Below are 20000 nucleotides of genomic sequence, written 5' to 3' on the forward strand. Positions count from 1 at the left end.
TCTCTCTCCATCTCCCTCTCTCTGTCTCTCTCTTTCTTTGTGACATACACCTTTCCTTTTTTCACTCTCTTCCTTTTTCTATCTCATTTTTCACTCCCTCTCTCTCCCTCTCCCTCTCTCTCCCTCCCAGTCGTCTGCTATTTTTCTCGCGCTGTATCTTACTTATATGAAACGCTCATGTTAAAAATTTGTCACTCGTTTATGCATTTATTCATTTATTAATTCATTCATTCGTTCGTTCGTTCATTCATCCATTCATTTTCTCATTTGTTCATTCATTTATTCATTCATTCATTCATTCATTCATTTATCCATTTATATCCTTCCTGATTCACACACACACACACACACACACACACACACACACACACACACACACACACACACACACACATATATATATATATATATATATATATATATACACACACACACGCATATGGCTATTTCGTCTTGAAAAATGTTCACCATTCTTATCTACCATTTGATACTATTCTGTTGAATTTTAATTTTTGATTAAGGTTAGTGGTGGTGATGATGATGATGGTGATGATGATGATGGTGGTAATGATGATAATTGGAATGACGATAATGATGATGAAGATGAGGATGATGATGATAATAAGGTGGAAGATGAACAGTTAGATTAACATTAAAGCAAATATACCGCTATAATTTCTACTGCAATAATAATAATAATAATAATAAAAATAATAATAATTATTATTATTATTTATATCAACAACATCATAATCAACAAATCAACAAAAACGCCACAGATCGTCATCAACAACAACAACATCAACAACAACGTGGTCTTGATAATGATGATTTATGACCATGATGATGATGATGGTGGTGGTGGTTATGGTAATAGTCGCGATTATAGAGAGTATCTCTATTACAAGTTTGCTAACATTTTTTTCAATACAATTATTTATTAATATGATTATCTTTTAATAATGATATATTTTATTAATATTATTATTATTGTTATTATTATCATCATCAACATCGTGTCATTTTCACGAAACTTTGAATAATTGAATATTCATTGAATATAAATCAATTTTCGCCAACCAAATTTAAATAAACTCTCCACCAATCATAAACAAGATGAACACTTTCAAACCAATCAAACACGACTTTAAAAAACTTTTCCGATCAAATGTCGCCAGAAAAAATTCCCAGCCAATCAAATATTTCTACAAAACTATTTAAACTCCAACTAAATAACCGCATAAAATCATAGGCAGAGACTCTTCAACTACTCAAATCAAATATTACCACCAAAAATCTTTCAACCAATCAACTCATCAGGAACCAATCAGTAGGTGGAGTGAGAGACAACCGCCAACCAATGAGAATGGAGAACGCTGATGACGTCAGAATGAATTACGCAGTCGTGAAAGGCCCAAGATGGAAGGCCAGCTCGTCATCATATCATTATAGCGAAAATGATGATCGTGATGATGGTGATGATGACGTTCGTCGTTACTATAGCGACAAATATAATAATAATAACTATAATAATAATAATTACTATGTGGCAAACAAAAAACGTTCATCTCAGAACGCATCTGTTGAGTTGTCGGACAGAAAGCTGGCCATCTTCAGCAAAGACAACGAAACATATGACTACTACATCAACAACAACAACAAACACGTAAACAAACGCCTAAACAAGAGTGTAAACAAGAACATCATCAACAACAACACCACCATCACTATTGAAGACGACGACGACGACGACGATGATTATCAAAATTTTTTGCAATGGAAACGAGCACAGAAGCAAAAACAAAGGGCAACCAGCCAATCACAGCTCGTCGTTCAAACGGAAGACGAAGCCGTATTCACTTCCGGTCATTACGAAGACAGGAATGTGCATAAAAACAGAGATGGGTATAAGATCAGAAATAGGGATGAACACGGTTACTCGGATAACGAAATACCGAGACGAATAAATGCCGCTAAAATGTCGGTTATAAATATCGACAATGATTTTGACAATAATTACAACAACAACATTAGCAACAACAACAACATCAACAACAACAACAACAACAAAATAAATAAAATTAAGAACGATGATGATGACGAATACTACAATTCAAGAGATATCAGAAGAGGTGCTGGTAATGATGGCAATGTTGGTGCTGATAATGATGATGACGATGACGACCGTGGTTTTGGTGACGATGATCGTGTTGCCAACGGGAGATCCAAAAACGCGAGAAAATTTGATGAAAATCGAAGGTATGTGATAGAATTAATGGCTTCTTTTAACCTTTTGAAATTTCAATTTGAAAAAACAAATTTAAAAATTAAGATATCAAATTAGTGATAGATAAATAAATAAATAAAGAAATAAATATTTAAATATTTAAAATGACCCCAAAATTAAATAAAATTAATATTTAGGGTGGCCCCTAGCAGTGAGGGAACGGCACCAGCTGGCAAACCTGTCGACGATTTTTACGAGTACAGACAGGAAGTTAAAAAAATGTTACAAGTTGAGAAAAATTTGGCACCGCAAAATTTTAAGAATGAAAATAATTCTGCGCTACATAATGAAAATATTTCTCGGGATTATTCCGACCGAGAAACGATATGTTTGAGAAAAAGTGACGACGGTGATGATGACCAATCGCCGTCACTAATAGCGAAAAAACCGGACTTAGCTGAGGTCAAAATCTCGCAACAAAAACAACAACCCCAACAACCACAACAGCCACAACAACCCCAACAGCCACAGCAGCCACAACAACCACAGCAGCTACAACAGCCACAACAACTACAACAACTACAACAAAGCAATGTAAAAAACACCGGCTTGTTGTATACGAAACCTGACAAAGCCAATAAACAACGCAAGCAGTACCAGCTACAACAACTTCAAAGATTGATGGACTTCGGTAAGTCGAACCCGCAACGGTCGAATAGTATCGAGTTTGTCGGTGTCGACACTTTCAACCAACAGCAGCAGCAGCAGCAACAGCAGCAGCAGCAACAGCAGCAGCAGCAACAGCAGCAGCAGCAACAGCAGCAAAAACAGCCGCCGTTAAGATCGACTAGTAAATTAAATCGATCCCAGTTCTATCACGAATTCGAGGTGAGGCTTCTCGGTTCCGTGCCACTAACTCAATCCGACCTGGCCCCCAGAAATAGGGATGTGCAGATTGGTAAGTGCATCGAGAATTTTAAAGGACAGATTAAGGAAAACAAGAAGAATAAAAAAAATTCGGTTTAGACATATTAATCTTTAATTTTTTATTTCGATAAATTTTTTTTACTTTCATGCTACTGATGACGATGAGGAATGTGGTGATGATGACGACGACGATGATAAATAAATAATAATAAACAATAAAAACAATAATAATAATAATAATAATAATAAAATAATGCTAATAATAATAATCCCAAGAGCTCCGGAGGCTTTCAAATGCTGATGCAAATTTTGAGTTGGGACTTGAATCTGGTCAAGACGGATACGAACACAATCGTTAAAACGCACTCACTTGAAAAAATAAAAATGTGGAAAACCGGAAGTGGAAATAAATTGAAGTTAGTTCGGTGTTTTTAGTGTTTTTGGTGTTTTGTATAATATTAATGATAATGATTATTAATGATATGATAATTTTGTTCGGCTTGGTTGGTTGAATAACTAAATGATTTATGAATGGAAGAATAATTTAATGATTAGATAAATGAGTTAAAGACGGATGAAAGATATATGGATAGGTAGATGAATGAATGAATTAAGGATAGCATCACCACCATCATTACATTATCACCATTATCATAATCAAATCATCGTCATTATTGCATCGCCACCATCATCCAACCCAACCAATCACAACCCACCACACAGTCACGTGTTCGCTTACGTAATCGAGGAACCAATAGGCGATAGTTACTCATGTTGGGTGTATCTAACTGCCCTACCTTCCTCGAAAGTAACATCGGCTCTCAGCCTGGCCGTCAACAGTGTCAACCAGAGTATCAGCAACCGTGGTGACGATGATGATGTCATTGGCCGTCTTGATAACGATACCACCACCACCACCACTACTACTACTACTACTACTACCAATAATAATAATAATAATAACAATAATACAAATAATAACAGCAATAATAATAATAATAATAGAATCATGAGCAAGGACGGCAGGTACGTCAATGTCAGCATCACAGCTGGTGGGGAAAAAAACTCACCTAGAACAGATGACTTCGACGACGACGACGATGATGATCGTAATTTCGGTGCTGATAATGATAACGTTAATAATAATAAGAATAATAATAATATTAACAAATCAAAAGCAGTTGTTTACAAAAGTCAGGATAGAGATTTTAACAATGGCATGCCAAGCATAGCTGTCACGATACCCAGCAATGAACGCGGTGGTAATAGTAATAGTTTCAATAATAATAGTAATAATAATAACCGAGCAAACAATAATAATAATAATAACATCGGTATTGGCGGTGAACAGGTAAAATTTAGACAGGATGTTAGCTTAAGTGCTAGAAATAACAACAACAACAATAATAATAATAATAATTATAATTATAATAATAATTACAAATTGGATGTGGATCCCAGCAGAAGGCCGTCGATAAAAACCAATAAAAATGAATCTCTCTTAGTTGTTAGAGAACCGTCGCGAAAGAATGCAACTGCAACTGCTGCTGCAACTAATGAAGACAGACTCCAACAGAAACAACGAAATTATCGCAATAGTTTGGACTTGCAACCACAACTGCAACCACAACTGAGACATCCTCAAAAACTTCAGCAACAGTCTAGAATTCAACAACAAAAACAACAGCAACAACATTTTGGTTATTACCAAGACCAGAGGCATCAACAACAACAGCAACAACCATTAACACCCCGACAACATCATCATCAACAACAACAACAAAAACATCAACAGCAACATCAACATCAACAGCAACAACAACAACAGCAGCAGCAACAACAAAGAAATTTCAGGTACAGCCAACAAATTTCGCTCACGAGCAAAGAACCACCTCTTAAAAAGAACCCGGAATATAACATCACCCAACACAAATCTACAATAACGATTTCCCAAGATTCAGACGCTGAAATAAGACACCATTCCCATTCGCCGAACAAACAATCAGCACATCCTTATTTTAGGCCAGCCAATGAGCGTGAGCTAGCGAACGGAGCTCATAGAAGAGATTTTTCAAACCCTGCAGTCCCTAGAGATATAAACATTTTAAGGGTTAAAACCCACGAACTAACGAGCTCTGCCAGAAATCGATCGCCCAATCAGATGAAGAGTCCTAGAATACTGGACGTTGATTGGTCGAAAAATAGTTTACCTGCTGGGGATATTCAAACCAGAGGACCTATCTCGCCGAAGATTGCTGGATCTAGCGTGATGTCAGGTTTGTGATTGGCTAGTTATTATTTTCACCATAATTTTTGGATCATAATAAATATTTATTACTAATTATAATAATAATAATATAATATAATATAATAAATTGATCAAATAAATAAATAATATTAGAACACGAGCTTTCTTGTGAGGTCGACTGTTTCTACTTGGGTCTCGTCAAAGTCGACCAAGCCACGGGTTAACAACAATTACAAAAATAAAATTATGCAAAATAATAATTTCATAATAAATAATTTCATAATAAATGATTTCATAATAAATAATTTCATAATTTAACAATTAAATCATCAATGATTAAGTCGCCAGGCCCAGCCGTAACGAACTTACGTATTAGGCATCAATGATTATCTTATATCACATACACTGGCAAGGTGTCTGTAAAGCGAGGTTTCGCGCGCAATAATATTCATAATAACATAATAATAATTATAATTATAATTAGTTATAATTATTTTTAATATAAGGGAGTGATGTCATTAGAAAGTCGTCCGAGATTTTGATATCAGACGTGCAGACGACCAAATGGATGAAGGTTCAAGTTCAGATCAACCCGCTATATATTTGCACTGTCAACTATAATGTAAATACCAAGTCTATTATTATTATTTTTATTCTATTATTATTATTATTATTATTATTGCTATTAGTGTTACTATTACTGCTGCTACTACTACTACTACTACTACTACTCTTACTACTACTTCTACTATACTTCTACTACTACTACTACTACTACTACTACTACTACTACTACTACTACTACTACTACCACTACTACTTCTACTACTACTACTACTACAACTACTACTACTACTACTACTAATGGTAATAATAATAATAATAATATTATTATTAATTAATTAATTAATTAATTATAATAAACGTTCGCAGAACCCTGATGACATCATTTACTACTGCAGAATAAAATCAGTCTCTTACAGCGGCGTATCTATAAGGAACCAAAAGTATTATGAATATTTATAATAAATTATTAAGATTTTATTATAATAATAATTATTATTATTTTCGTTATTATTTTTATTACATTTCCTAAATAATTTTCCTCTCGATCGATGGTATTCCTACGAACATACCAATAATAATAATAATAATAATAATAATAATAATAATAATAATAATAATAATAACAATAATAATAATATTAATAATAATAATAACAATAATAATAATAATATCATGGATTTATGTCGAATTTCAAATTATTTTTTTCCTAGATTTGGCGGTTTCATATCGTCAGCAAAAGATGGGTATTGGTGTCATATTTTTTTCTGCGAGCCCAGCGCACACAAACTTTTCAGGGCAGTATCTAACGCCTGCCAGGTAAGATTTCGTCATTATTATTACTATTAGTATTGTTGTTGTTGTTGTTGCTGCTGCTGTTGTTGTTGTTGTTGCTGCTGCTGCTGTTGTTGTTGTTGCTGTTGTTGTTGTTGTTGCTGTTGTTGTTGTTGTTGCTGTTGTTGTTACTGTTGGTTGTATTTTGTTACTTTTTCGATAAAAGTTATAAAATTGCATTTTTTCTGAAGGAGTGCTACGTTCAAGCGATGCGGCATCAATTGAAAATAAAGTGAAGAGAGTTTTTTACTACTGCTGCTGCTACTACTACTACTACTACAACAACTACTACTACTACTACTACTGCTGATACTGCTACTACTACTACTTTGTGATTCTAACTTTTCAATTTTTATTTATTAATACAAATTTAGTTCGTTTTTTAACTTAGTGATGATCAAACCTTTTGATTTGCTAACAAAAACAACAATAATAACAACCATAATAATAATTCAACTACTACTCCTATTATTATTATTATTATTTATATTAATACTGCCAATGGTTGCAATAACTTCAAAATTTTAATTATTGTTTAGTAGAGAAGAATAACATCTTATTGGTTTCATACCAAGAAAATAATTATTATTTTTATTTGTATACTGATGTTGAAAATTAACATTGTCTCAATTTTTTAACTTATTATTGTTACAATCATCCTTATTATTTTATCTTTGTTATTACCGACGTGACGTCATCTGGAATTTTTCAATTCAAGATTGATTTTTCTTTCTTACTGTTTAGAATAACTGATCCTGTTAACATATAATAACAATGATTATACCATAAACAACAACAACAACTAACAACAACAACAATAATAATAATACAGTTGCTAACCATAACATTTTTACCGTTATTAAATAGTGATATTTTAATATTATGAACAATGCAATTTATTTTTAGAGAGGTTTTTCTAATTTTGATGTGATCGAAAAGTTTATATTTGTGATTTTGTTTAATATTTTGATTAAATTTATAAAAAAAATAATTGTAAATTCTCAAACTAAGTTATCGTTATTATAGTTCGATTCTAAATTTTGATTGACATTTTATTGAGAGTAAATTTATTTATGTCTATTAATAAAACCATCCATCTCATCCATCCATCAATCAATCCGTCTGTTCATTCATTTATCTAACCATCCATCTATCCACTCAACTATCTATATATCCATCCATCCATTTATCTATCTATCTGTCTGTCTGTCTGTCTGATCATAAGTTCATCCATCTATCTATCAATCCATTCATTCTTCATTACAATAATTTACAGCATCTTCTTCGTAACCATTATTGTTAATTTTATTATCATTATCACCATCGCTATCATCATCAGCATCGTAATATGACGTTTTATTAAGCAAATTTGGAATAAAATTTTATAAAAATAATTAACTTTGATCATTTTTTTGTGTTAAAAATTAAATATTCTGCAAAATCTAATCTAATTCATCAAAAATCATTACGCATACAGACACACACACAAACAAACACACACACACACGCATATGTATATATATATTTATATATATTATATATATATTCATTTTTCTATATTCATCCATCTATTCATCCATTTATTTATCTATTAAATATTCTGCTAAATCTAATATATATATACATATATTAAACACTGAACAAAAGCAGCTATATCATACTTGCTGAAATTTGAAACTCGAATTACAAACATTAAACTAACCTCAAATCTCATTATTCTGTCGCCTTGTGAAAATAATAATTAAAATTTCCCGAATCAAAGTAACGGTTTTTTTTCACCGGAGAAATAGTTTTTACTAATTTCGAAAATGGACCCCGAAAAATCGAAAACCGAGCAAGTTTTAGGTAAATGCATTTTTTAATCAGTTATAATTGAGCTACAGAATATTTTTTTAATTTATTAAAAAATAAAAATTATTAAATATTTTTCATATTTTCATATTTATTTTAAATTTGAAAATAAATATAATTAATTTAACTAACAACTAATACTTATTAAATAATATATAGATATGATTATGTTACGTAAGAAATTGTGTCTTAAAATTTGAAAAATTAATTTTTAAAACTTTAAAAAGCTTTCCCCATTTTAATACAACTTTGTTGTGGATGTTATTGCCCTTCCTTACTAACTAACTCTGAAAAATGATGGGGATTAGTGAAATAAGGTTTAATTAAAGTTGTATGTAAATGAACTAATCTAACTTTAACCTAAAACTGAGAGCAGATAAAAAAATGAAAAGAGCTAACGAAGGGCAATATCTTGCCTTACTAATACCTCCAAATAATTAAATAAATAATATCGCATAAATGATATGTTTTTCTAATTAATGAATGGTGTAATCAATTGAAATTATGATAATTAATATGATGTTTTATTATTAATTATCTCAATAAATAATTTGTGTTTTGATTATTTACTGTCTTAATTAGCTAATATCTTAAAAATTTAAATCACATTTATACAACAAAAATAGTTCCTGGATCAGTTGGCCTAAAAAACTTGACAAACACTTGTTTCATGAACGCCGGTTTGCAATGTTTGTTTTGTAATCCTGGTATCTGTCAATATTTCCTCCATGACTTCAAAAGATTGGAGCAGAATAAAAACACCATTGTCGGTTAGTTAGTGATCTATGTTTTTTGGGTATGTACGTGTGTGTTCATTCGTCTTTATGTGTGTTTGTTTGTGTGTGTGTTTTTTTTGGCATGTATGTGTGTGTGTGTTAGTGCTTATTTATGTTTGTGTGTTTGTTTGTGTGTTTGTATGTTTTTGGGTATGTATGTGTGTGTTTGTTAGCGCTTATTTATGTTTGTGTGTTTGTTTGTTTGTGTGTGTTTTTTTTTATATGTATGTGTGTGTGTGTTAGTGCTTATTTATGTTTGTGTGTTTGTGTGTGTGTGTGTTTTTTTAGTATGTTTGTAAATGTATTGTATTGTTTAAATATAAATAGATATTTATAGAAAAATTAAAAAATCATTTTATATTAGTTAGTCATGTCCCATTTATTAATGTGTATGTATGTGTGTGTTTTGTTGTTGTTGTTGCCCATCCTAGATGTACTGGTTGGTTAGTTAGTGATCTATGTTTGTGTTTTTAGTGCCTATTTATGCTTGTGTGTGTGTGTGTATGTGTGTGTGTTTGTGTGTTTTTGGGTATATATGCTTTGTATGTGTTCATATTGCTTGTGTATGTGTACCCATTTGTTTATGTGTATTTAATTGTGTATTTGAATGTATTGTATTTGATTTCTTTGTGTGATATATAATAAACAAATGAAATTTTTAAATTGAAACAAATAGGTGAATATGAGAAATATTTTTTACATTCTTTCCCACTAGATGCCTTCGCAGATCTGGTGAGAAGGTGTTGGAGTGGCCAGTTTTCAGTTCTGCGTCCGTACAGGTTCAAGTCTTCCATCTCCAGTTATCATTCCCAGTTTAGGGATTATAGACAGGTATGTTGGTGTGTTTGTTCGTTCGTACGTTCGTTTGTTTATCCATTCGTTCGTTCGTTTGTCTATTCGTTGGTTTGTATGTTTGTTTGCATGGTTGTTAATTGTAGGTATTGCCAAATAAATTTTAGACATGAAAAAATCGATACTTTTGAGTATCGGGTGGATGTATCTTTATTAATGAATGATTTCAAAATGACACGCATTAGATTAAAGTTAAATTTGGTATTTAAGATTAAGTTTCTCCGTCGTGCCATGCGTGTTTCTTCTTAAAAACTTATGTTGCCCTTTACCCGCTGTCCTTCATATCTTGAAACATTGTTATTCTTTAAAAAAAAAAAACCACATTATTCAATATCTAATACAATATTTAAAACATTCACATACATACTCAAAAACACACACACAAACACACACATGCACGAGAACACGCACGCACACACACACATATATATACACACACATATACACACACACACACGCGTACACTTACACAAACAAGCACTAACTGTTTGATCATTAAGAAAATTTTCAACTTTTCCTCGCCTCTTCGGCTCCGTAGCATGACTGCCAGGAGTTTCTAGCTCTCCTATTGGACAGCCTTCATGAGCACCTCAACAACGATAACGTTGAATTTCTGCTACTCAACAACAACTTCAGCGAGAACATCAACAACAACATCAACAACAATTCTTCCCACAGCAACACCGACAGTGGCAACATCATTAATATGATCTGCTACAATAGAAATGACTTGCAAATCGGCAGGATTCTGGGTGTTAAGAGTGACAATGATGCTGCCGTTGTTGCTCATAGTAATGATGTTGTTGTTGTTGGTGATGATGATGAGGATGATGATGATGAAGGTGATGATCACCAATGCCTACCCACTCTATCGATTGCTGCAACATCCACCTCTTTCGATTCTGAAAATGAAGATTCGCTTTTAAACAAAGATTGTAAAAGTTTTTTGAGGAGGTTTAAAAACTCGAATGGCAACAGTGTCGGGATCTGTTACGAGTTTCCGCTCAACAACAACACCACCAGCAACAACAACAACATCATCAGCAACATTTACAACAACAACCGTGAAAACAGCAACAAAATTATCAACAACAGCGATCTTGACACCAGTGAAACATCATCAACAACAACAACAACAGCAACGAAACAACAACAGCAACAACACCATCAGCCCAGCATTGAAGACATATACATGAAGGACTCCAAAACTCTAAACACCAACGTGGCCGTAGTTAATGAGAACGAAACGCAACAAATATCAACGGACAGCGAGAAGTTTCACAAGATTCTAAACACCGATCGTAATTCTTTGCTGATGGTAGGTCGGCGTTAGTTAGTTCTATGTTTGACCGCCTGCCACTTGGCTTTCCATAGTTTTTATTTATTCATTGGTTTGTTTATTAACAATATATTTATTAACAATATATTTATTACTATTTATAGTTTATTATTAATAATTTACTTTCCATAAAGAATTTTTTTTTAATTTTCTTTCAAAGTATTCAGACCTGGATGATGTTCTACTCACTATGGTTCCAAAGGGTCCTGGTGATTATTTCTCAGGGATGGACAGTAGTAGCATGGATTGTAGCGAGTATCCAGCTGACCTCAAAACAGCATATCAAACTAATTTCAATTCTGAATACCAAGCTAATTCAAAACCAGAGTGTCAAAGCAACTTCAAAATGGAACCTCAGGCTAACTTGAAAAATAACAATAACAATAGTAATAATAATGTTACCATAGGTGGTGGTCATGATGATGTGAATATATTCAACAGTTTAAATTCTTACGACAAAGAATCATTAATTTTTCAAAACAAAGTGGCCCTACTAGAGAGTGATAAAAATTCTCTGCCGAAGATCAAAGAAACGAATCTATGGAAAGCCGAAACGTCTTCGGCCAGCCGGAAATTAGGAGGAGATAGGACGACGGCGACGAAAATGATGATGATGATGGAGTGTGATGATGATAATGATGACGGAAAAGATGATGATGATGATGATGATGATGCTAACTCTGACGAGATAATTAAGATTAAGAGGATAAAGATTAACGACGATAATAACAATAACAACAACAACAAAAATAACAAGCTTAGTAACAATAATAATATTAACATTAATAACAATAATAATGTTAGTAGCATCATAAACAACAACATCAACAACAGCCGTAGTAGCATCACGCCCAAGCTATCCCGCCCAAATGTTAACGTCTTTAATCAGCACCTAAACATCAATAGCGGCATCAAGAGACCCGATACTGAAAACGATCCTAAATGTCTTGATGATGATGATGATGACGATGATGTCAACAACTACGATGATGACGATGCCAATGATGATGATGATGATGATAATTGGTGTTTAGTCTTTTTTTATTTTATCTTCTTTAATTAGAATTTGTTTTTTTCGGCTTATAAATATTTTGGCTTTTTGGTAACGACTTGGATGACGTTGCGTTTGAAATGATTGATTGATTTCAAACTTTGATTCCTTCGTACATACAGCCAACGCGAGGCCAGCAGAACGTCATTATCGCCCTGCAAAAATACACCATCCTCATCATCCTCATCGTCGTCGTCGTCATCATTATCATCATCGCCGGCCGATGAAAACGAAAGTGAAACTGAACAGCGGCAGCAGCAGCAAAATGGCGGGGTTTTCAGCCGGAAGTGTTGCAGCCGAGAGGCAGACGACATGTGGGATGATTATTTGTTGAGGAACAGGAGTGTTGTTGTCGATACCTTCCAAGGACAGTTCAAGAGCGCTGTGAGTCGTTTGTTGTTGTTGTTGTTGTTGTTGGGAGTGATTATGATGATGATGATGTTGTTGTTGAGGGTGGTTGTGATAAGGATGATGATGATGTTGTTGTTGTTGGGGGTGGTTACAATAGTGATGTTATTGTTGTTGTTGTCTTTGTTGAAGTTGAAACGACATCGTTATCAACACCACCATCACCATTATCATCCTTCTTGTTTCCTAAGGTACTATGTTCAGAATGTGGTCACACCTCGACGACCTTTGAACCCTTCATGTACCTTTCCTTGCCCATTCCTGGCGCCCTGCAGAAACAGTTTCGTTAGTGTCTGTCTGTGTGTGCGTGTGTGCGTGTGTGTGTGTGTGTGTGTGCGTGCGTGTGTGTGTGTGGGTGTTTAAACAAACTGGTGGGCTGGTTGGGTTGATTAGTTGGTTGATTCATTGATTGATTCATTTATTGATTCATTGATTGATTCTTTCATTCATTCATTCATTCATTCATTCATTGATTGATTGATTGATTCATTCATTCATTCATTCATTCATTCATTCATTCATTCAATCATTCATTCATTCATTCATTTAATTTTGTTGAGTGGTTGAGTAGTTGGTTGGTTGGTTGGTTGATTTGTCGGCTGACCAATTTGATTGGTTTGTAAACTTGCTGATAAGTTAGGTTAATTAAGTTGATTCCTTCTTTTTTTTCTAAGTTGTCGTTGTACCTGCAAATGTAACGTTTGGTCAGCAGCAACAACAACAACAACAACAGCAGCAACAACAACAACAACAAAATATGGTTCGCTACATGGTTTCCGTTGGTCTAACTTCAACAGTAAAGGAGTTGAAAAAGCAGTTATTTATCACATTGAAGAGAAACAACAACAACATCAACAACAACAGCAACAACAACATCAACAACAACAACAACAGCAACATCAACAACAATGACAGCTTTTTCATCAACAATTTTAACAATGGCATGGTTTATGATAAGTTTATTTCCACTAAAGCTTCTAGCAACAACATCAACAACAACAACATCAACAACAACAACAACATCAACAACAACAATAATAATAGCAATTATACTAATGATAATGATGATGACAGAGTTGATGATGAACTGTTGAAAGATTTTCTGCTAGCTGAAGTTAACTCTAACTGCATTGTTAAGATATTGGTTTGGAAGTTGTTTAATTCTTTCATATTTTTTTCTCGTCCCATCATTCGCTCTTTCGTCCTTCCATTCATTCGTTCATTCATTCAGATTATTATTATTATTATTATTATTGTTGTTGTTTCAACATCATCATCATCATTCCCATGTTAGGATGATGGCATGTCTGTTAACTTCATTGACGATAAGACGAGGCAGATATATGCCCTCCAGTTGAAAAAGTTCGACCTTGGCCTTCGAGTTAATAATAATAATAATAATAATAATAATAATAATAATAATAATAATGGTGATGATAATAGTTACAATGTTAATGTAATTAGTTCTGATCACGCAATGACAACAGTGGGAACATTTCAACTACAATCACCGCCGTCATCATCATCATCATCACCGCCATCATTACTATCTCTACCTCAACCCTCAGCCTCATCATCATCATCACCACCACCACCATTCCAACAATCATCATCATCATCATCACCGCCGCTATCCCAACAACAACAACATCGATCGTCGTCATTTCAACAATCATCATCATCATCATCTCAACAACAACAACAGCAACAACAACAGCAACAAAAGGACAGCAATAACAACAATAGCAGCAATATCAACAATTACAGCAACAACAACACTAATGATTTCGGCTGGAGGAACTGCGCCATCTGTCTGGAGGACATCATGGACAGAGATCTGAAAACACACCCAGTCTGTGGAGCTACCATCTGCACTGACTGTCTGCAGTTTGTAAGTTAGGCAGAGTTGGAGTGTTCTTCCTCACGTTTACCTGCCTTTTATATTTGTAATTAATTATGTTTTTTGATATGACGTCATTATTATGTCGTTGTTGTTATTAATATTATGTCGTTGTTATTATTATTATGTCATTATTATTATTGTTGTTTTTTTGTTTGTTATTATCTTGTTATTTTCGTTTTTTCGTTAATGTTATTTTGGGATTTCTTTCTTTAAGGTGTTCGTTTAGATTTTTTCAAATTCCTTCATTCGTTCTTTCATTCATTTGTTCACTCGTTTGCTCGTTTATTCATCTATTTGGTCATTCATTCATCTATTTGGTCATTCATTCATTCATTCATTCATTCATTCATTCAATCAATCATTCAATCATTCATTCATTCATCCGTCCACTCATTTTTCTTTCTTCACTACCACAGATGTCTTCAAAGCATTCCAACTTCTCTACAAAATGTCCCGTAAGTAATTCCATTGTTATTTTAATTAATAATTATAACAAATAATTATAACTAATAATTATAACTACTAGTTATAACTAATAATTATCATTTGTAATTATGATAATTATCAGAATATTTCATTGCGAAATATTTATTATGTAGGTCTGTAGGATGAACATAAACATGGCTACGGATTATATCGGCCTTGGTGACCTTGATAGCTATCGGCCTAGAGGGTTTGGCCATTTGGTTTATGAATAATTAATTAGCTGGCTCATTAATATTCATGATTTTATTATTATTATTATTATTATTATTCAGGGCGGTTACATTGCCTGTTGTGTACAGAATCAAAATCGTGAATAAGAAGCAGCAACCCTGTCAGGAGTCACCAACCACGATGCTACTAAATACCGAGAAAGTACCCCGCAGTACCGAAACCGTATTGCTAAATACCGAAACTGTACCTCTAAGTACCGAAACTGTATCGCAAAGTACCAAAACTGTACCTCTAAGTACCGAAACTGTACCGCTAAATACCGAAACTGTACCGCTAAATACTGAAACAATACCGCTACGTACCGAAACAGTGCCGCTAAATACCGAAACAGTACCGTTAAGTAGTTATAAGATGTTGCTAACTACTGCAAAAGTACAGCAGAGTACAATAACATTAGCCCTAAGTAGCGATAAAGCAGCGTCAAGTAGTGTTGGAGTACCGCCGCGAATTTCGCCAACTTCCACTAAAGTACCATCAGCTCTACTTCAGGCTGATTCCAATTTTGAAATTTTGCAAACAACATCATCATCATCATCAATAACATCATCATCATCAATAACAACATCATCATTATCAGTGTCACCAGCGGCTCCGTCATTATCAACATCAACATTATCATCAGTACCAGCAGCAGCAACAACATCGTCATCATCATCGTCTCCAGCCATGACGACAGCAACGCTGGCTAATAATCAAAATGTTGACAACACCAGGTCACCACCATGGTCATTTTCATCACCGTCCACTCTCTCATCACCGTCATCACTGAAATCATCATCATCATCATCATCATCATCATCATCACTTCCACTGGCGCAAACATCATCATCACCACCAGAACAATCATCATCATTACCACCAAGATTATCATTATTATCGTCATCATCGCCGTCGGCGAATAATTTCGTGCAAATACCGATACGAATAATACCGAATTTGGCCCGAATACCTCCAGACGTAATACAAATACCCAAATGTATCGAACGTGGCGTTCTTTACAGGTGTATTCGATTGATTTTGCCGGCCGTCGTTGTCGCTACTGCTCCAGCGACGCTCTCTCACTTTAAGATTTATCTCACTAATTCTCAGGTGAGATAGTGATGATGGTGATGAGGAGAGGTCGATAGTTATGATGATGATGATGTAGAAGAATGATCTGTAAATATGGTAATGATGGTGATGTTGTTGTTTTGTTGTTGTTGTCAATTGTATAATGAAAAATTTCTCTTAAGCTATCTCATCGTTTTCATTATTATTATTATTATTATTATTATTATTATTATTGTTTTTGTTATTGTTAATATTGACGTCATCATCTTCATAATCGTCATCAGGGTACTTGCTTGTTCTAGATGTCCGGTATGGAAAACCTGTACCGGCTGCCCCGTGACGTCATCGTTCACGTCATCACAATCGTCATCATCACAACCGCCACCATCATCACCACCATCATCATCATCACCTTTATCATCATCATCTTCAAATGATGTTATCGTATTCACGCCGAATGATAATATATGCGTGGAATTTACGGCTATAGATCGTGATGATGATGATGATGATGATGATGACGACGGTAATGATGATGATGACGATGTCGGTGATGGTGATGATGATCGTAACTGCGGCGACATGAGTTACGATGCTAATAATAATCACAATCATCATCGTCCTCTTAATCCTGGTAGTGATGGCGATAATTATCATCATCGTCATCATCAACAACAACAACATCGTCATCAACAACAATATCAACATCAACAACATCACCATCATCAACAACAACAACATCAACAACATCACCATCATCAACAACAACGACAACAACAACAACATCAACAACAATATCAACAACAACAACATCATCAACAACATCAACATCACCACCATCATCATCACGTAAATATGAGTGATATAATGATGTTGAATGATTTACACGATGATGACAGCGTCCAGGCCTACAAGCGAGGCAATGACGTCACTACTATTGAAGACTGCTTCCAAGCTTTCTCCAGAAGGTTTTGGTGATGATGATACGACGACGATGATGATGATGATGATGAAAAGATGGTGATGATGATGACGATGATGGGACGATGACGACGATGATGGTGATGATGACGATTATTATTATCCTAGCGAGATCCTGGATTTAAATAATCCTTGGTTTTGCCCGAGTTGCCACAGAAACCAGTGCGCCAAGCAGACCATGTTCATATGGAGGTGTCCCGATACTCTGATTGTTCATCTCAAGAGGTTCGTGTGGTTGCTACTACTGCTGCTGCTGCTGTCGTTGCTGCAGCTACTACATATATACGTACATACGTACATACATACATTCGTACATACATACATACATTTCTTTGAGGTCGAATAAAAAAATATTGTATTGTATTGTATACATACATACATAACATACATACATACATACATACATACATACATACATACATACATACATACATACATACATACATACATACATACATACATACATACATACAAACTCATGCACTCATAGATTTGTGTACAAAGACCTGGCAAGTCTAAAAATAGACACAGAGGTTGCTTTCCCCATAGAAGGGCTTGACCTCACGCATCACGTCTGCAACGTAGCCTCACAAAATGACTGCCAACCACAACAGCAGCAACTACAACAACAGCAGCAACCACAGAAGAGGCTAAATAGGCAGCGAGATAAACAACAACTACGACAAAGACAACTTAAAGAGCGAAAGCCACTGAAGCAACCACACCAGCAGCAACATAATCATCAGCAGCAGCTGCAACAACTTCAACTGTTGTACGATTTGCAAAGCTGTATATGCCATACAGGCGGTTATCATTATTTTTGTTTTTCGTTTATTTTCAACAACAACACCAACAACATCATAAAAACAACAAAGCCCACACTCACAAACGGCACTGAGACCCACAAACCCCTCCCCTATAAAAATATTCCAGGGGCCAACGCGGGCCACTACACCTCCTACGCAAAAAACGTTCTAAATGGCAAATGGTACCATTACAATGACGAGATGGTTCTAGAGAGGGCTCCATCTGGGCTGGATTTCAAGAAGGCTTACGTACTGTTCTATCAGAGGAGAGGTTATTCATTCATTCATTCACTCATTCATTCATTCACTCATTCATTCATTCACTCATTCATTCATTCACTCATTCATTCATTCATTTCATTCTTTCATTCATTCATGTTTTTAGTAGTGAGGATGATGGCAGTATGATATTATCACCATCAGGTACCGCCGCTGCGTTCAGTCCACCACCGAAAATGACCTTTGAACCCGAAATAACCAGTGACATCATTGGTCAGAACTTCCTGAGAGACTTAAACTCCGCCCACCTCTTCAACCAATCGCAACTCAGGTGTCGATCTTCATCAGCCAATGATCTTCGAGAAAAGTTGTCAGGTTCTAATTCATTGGAGAGCGCTCAGAACGGGCCTATCAAATCAAAGACTATTTGATTTTGATGGTGATGATGATGATGGTGGTGATGATGATGATGGCTGTGATGGCGGTGGTGGTGATGATGATGGGGACAATGAAGATATAGGGACTGTTTTGTATTTTTTGTATTTTCTAAATTTGAAACTTTTAAATTCATATCGTTGTTGTTGTTGTTATTATTATTATTATTATTATTGTTATTATTATTATTATTAATTTCACAACTATTATTGATATCAGTTCAGTATTTTTGATTTTTATATTAATTAATCGATTAATTAGTCAATTAAATAGTTAACTAATTAATTAATTAATAAACTAACTAATTGATAATAGGTTGACGTTTGAAATAAATTTCACATTAACTTGAGGCTAAAAGTGAACTTTACTATAAAAAAAAACCTTCAATTGATCTCTGAGTTTTCATCGATTTTGTGATCTTTCTTAACTCATTTGTGTGTTTTGCACTATCTGTTGTTTGTGATGCAAAATTGTATTCGACGGTAAAAATGGTTTTTGTAATGGTTTAGTAAGGTGTCTGCTGCTACTACTACTGCTGCTGCTGCTGCTACTACTATTACTACTACTACTACTACTACTACTACCACTACTGCTGCTACTACTACTACTTCTACTACTACTACTACTACTACTGCTACAACTACTACTACTACTACTGCTACTGCTGCATTTGAGACGCGTCCATTCGATTCCTACTTATTTGCAAGCATTACATGTGATTCTTCTTCGTACCATTTGAAAAATATTATAGAGAGTTGTGGAAAAAAGAATGGAACTCACTCACTCACTGATGAAGTTATTATTATTATTAT

The 20000-nt window shown here is 34.4% G+C and overlaps 4 protein-coding genes across 4 annotated transcripts in view; all 4 read left to right on the plus strand.

The window, feature by feature from the left end:
* Positions 1–7025, plus strand: part of HELRODRAFT_182943 (hypothetical protein) — a gene marked incomplete at both ends in the record, with an annotated part of 9066 nt that extends 2041 nt beyond the window's left edge. Inside the window, 9 exons of the mRNA XM_009033657.1 lie at positions 780–907; positions 1321–2259; positions 2425–3247; positions 3431–3570; positions 3878–5430; positions 5556–5621; positions 5909–6024; positions 6336–6409; positions 6992–7025. Coding sequence (XP_009031905.1) covers positions 780–907; positions 1321–2259; positions 2425–3247; positions 3431–3570; positions 3878–5430; positions 5556–5621; positions 5909–6024; positions 6336–6409; positions 6992–7025 — 3873 coding nt within the window. The remainder of the gene's footprint in view (positions 1–779; positions 908–1320; positions 2260–2424; positions 3248–3430; positions 3571–3877; positions 5431–5555; positions 5622–5908; positions 6025–6335; positions 6410–6991) is intronic.
* Positions 7026–9279: 2254 nt separating this feature from the next.
* HELRODRAFT_136793 (hypothetical protein) lies at positions 9280–10862 on the plus strand (the record flags this gene model as incomplete). The annotated part of the gene is made up of 3 exons (XM_009033658.1): positions 9280–9421; positions 10143–10258; positions 10818–10862. Coding segments are annotated over 3 exons (303 nt in total), but the record flags the coding sequence as incomplete, so codon positions are not given.
* Positions 10863–15817: 4955 nt separating this feature from the next.
* On the plus strand, positions 15818–16117 carry HELRODRAFT_91129 (hypothetical protein; the record flags this gene model as incomplete). Its single annotated transcript, XM_009033659.1, has 1 exon — positions 15818–16117. A coding segment is annotated over one exon (300 nt), but the record flags the coding sequence as incomplete, so codon positions are not given.
* Positions 16118–17837: 1720 nt separating this feature from the next.
* HELRODRAFT_91135 (hypothetical protein) lies at positions 17838–18942 on the plus strand (the record flags this gene model as incomplete). The annotated part of the gene is made up of 4 exons (XM_009033660.1): positions 17838–17953; positions 18219–18309; positions 18481–18535; positions 18662–18942. Coding segments are annotated over 4 exons (543 nt in total), but the record flags the coding sequence as incomplete, so codon positions are not given.
* Positions 18943–20000: the final 1058 nt, after the last annotated feature.

Source organism: Helobdella robusta (assembly GCF_000326865.2).
Source record: "Helobdella robusta unplaced genomic scaffold HELROscaffold_95, whole genome shotgun sequence".
Lineage (NCBI taxonomy): Eukaryota > Metazoa > Annelida > Clitellata > Rhynchobdellida > Glossiphoniidae > Helobdella > Helobdella robusta.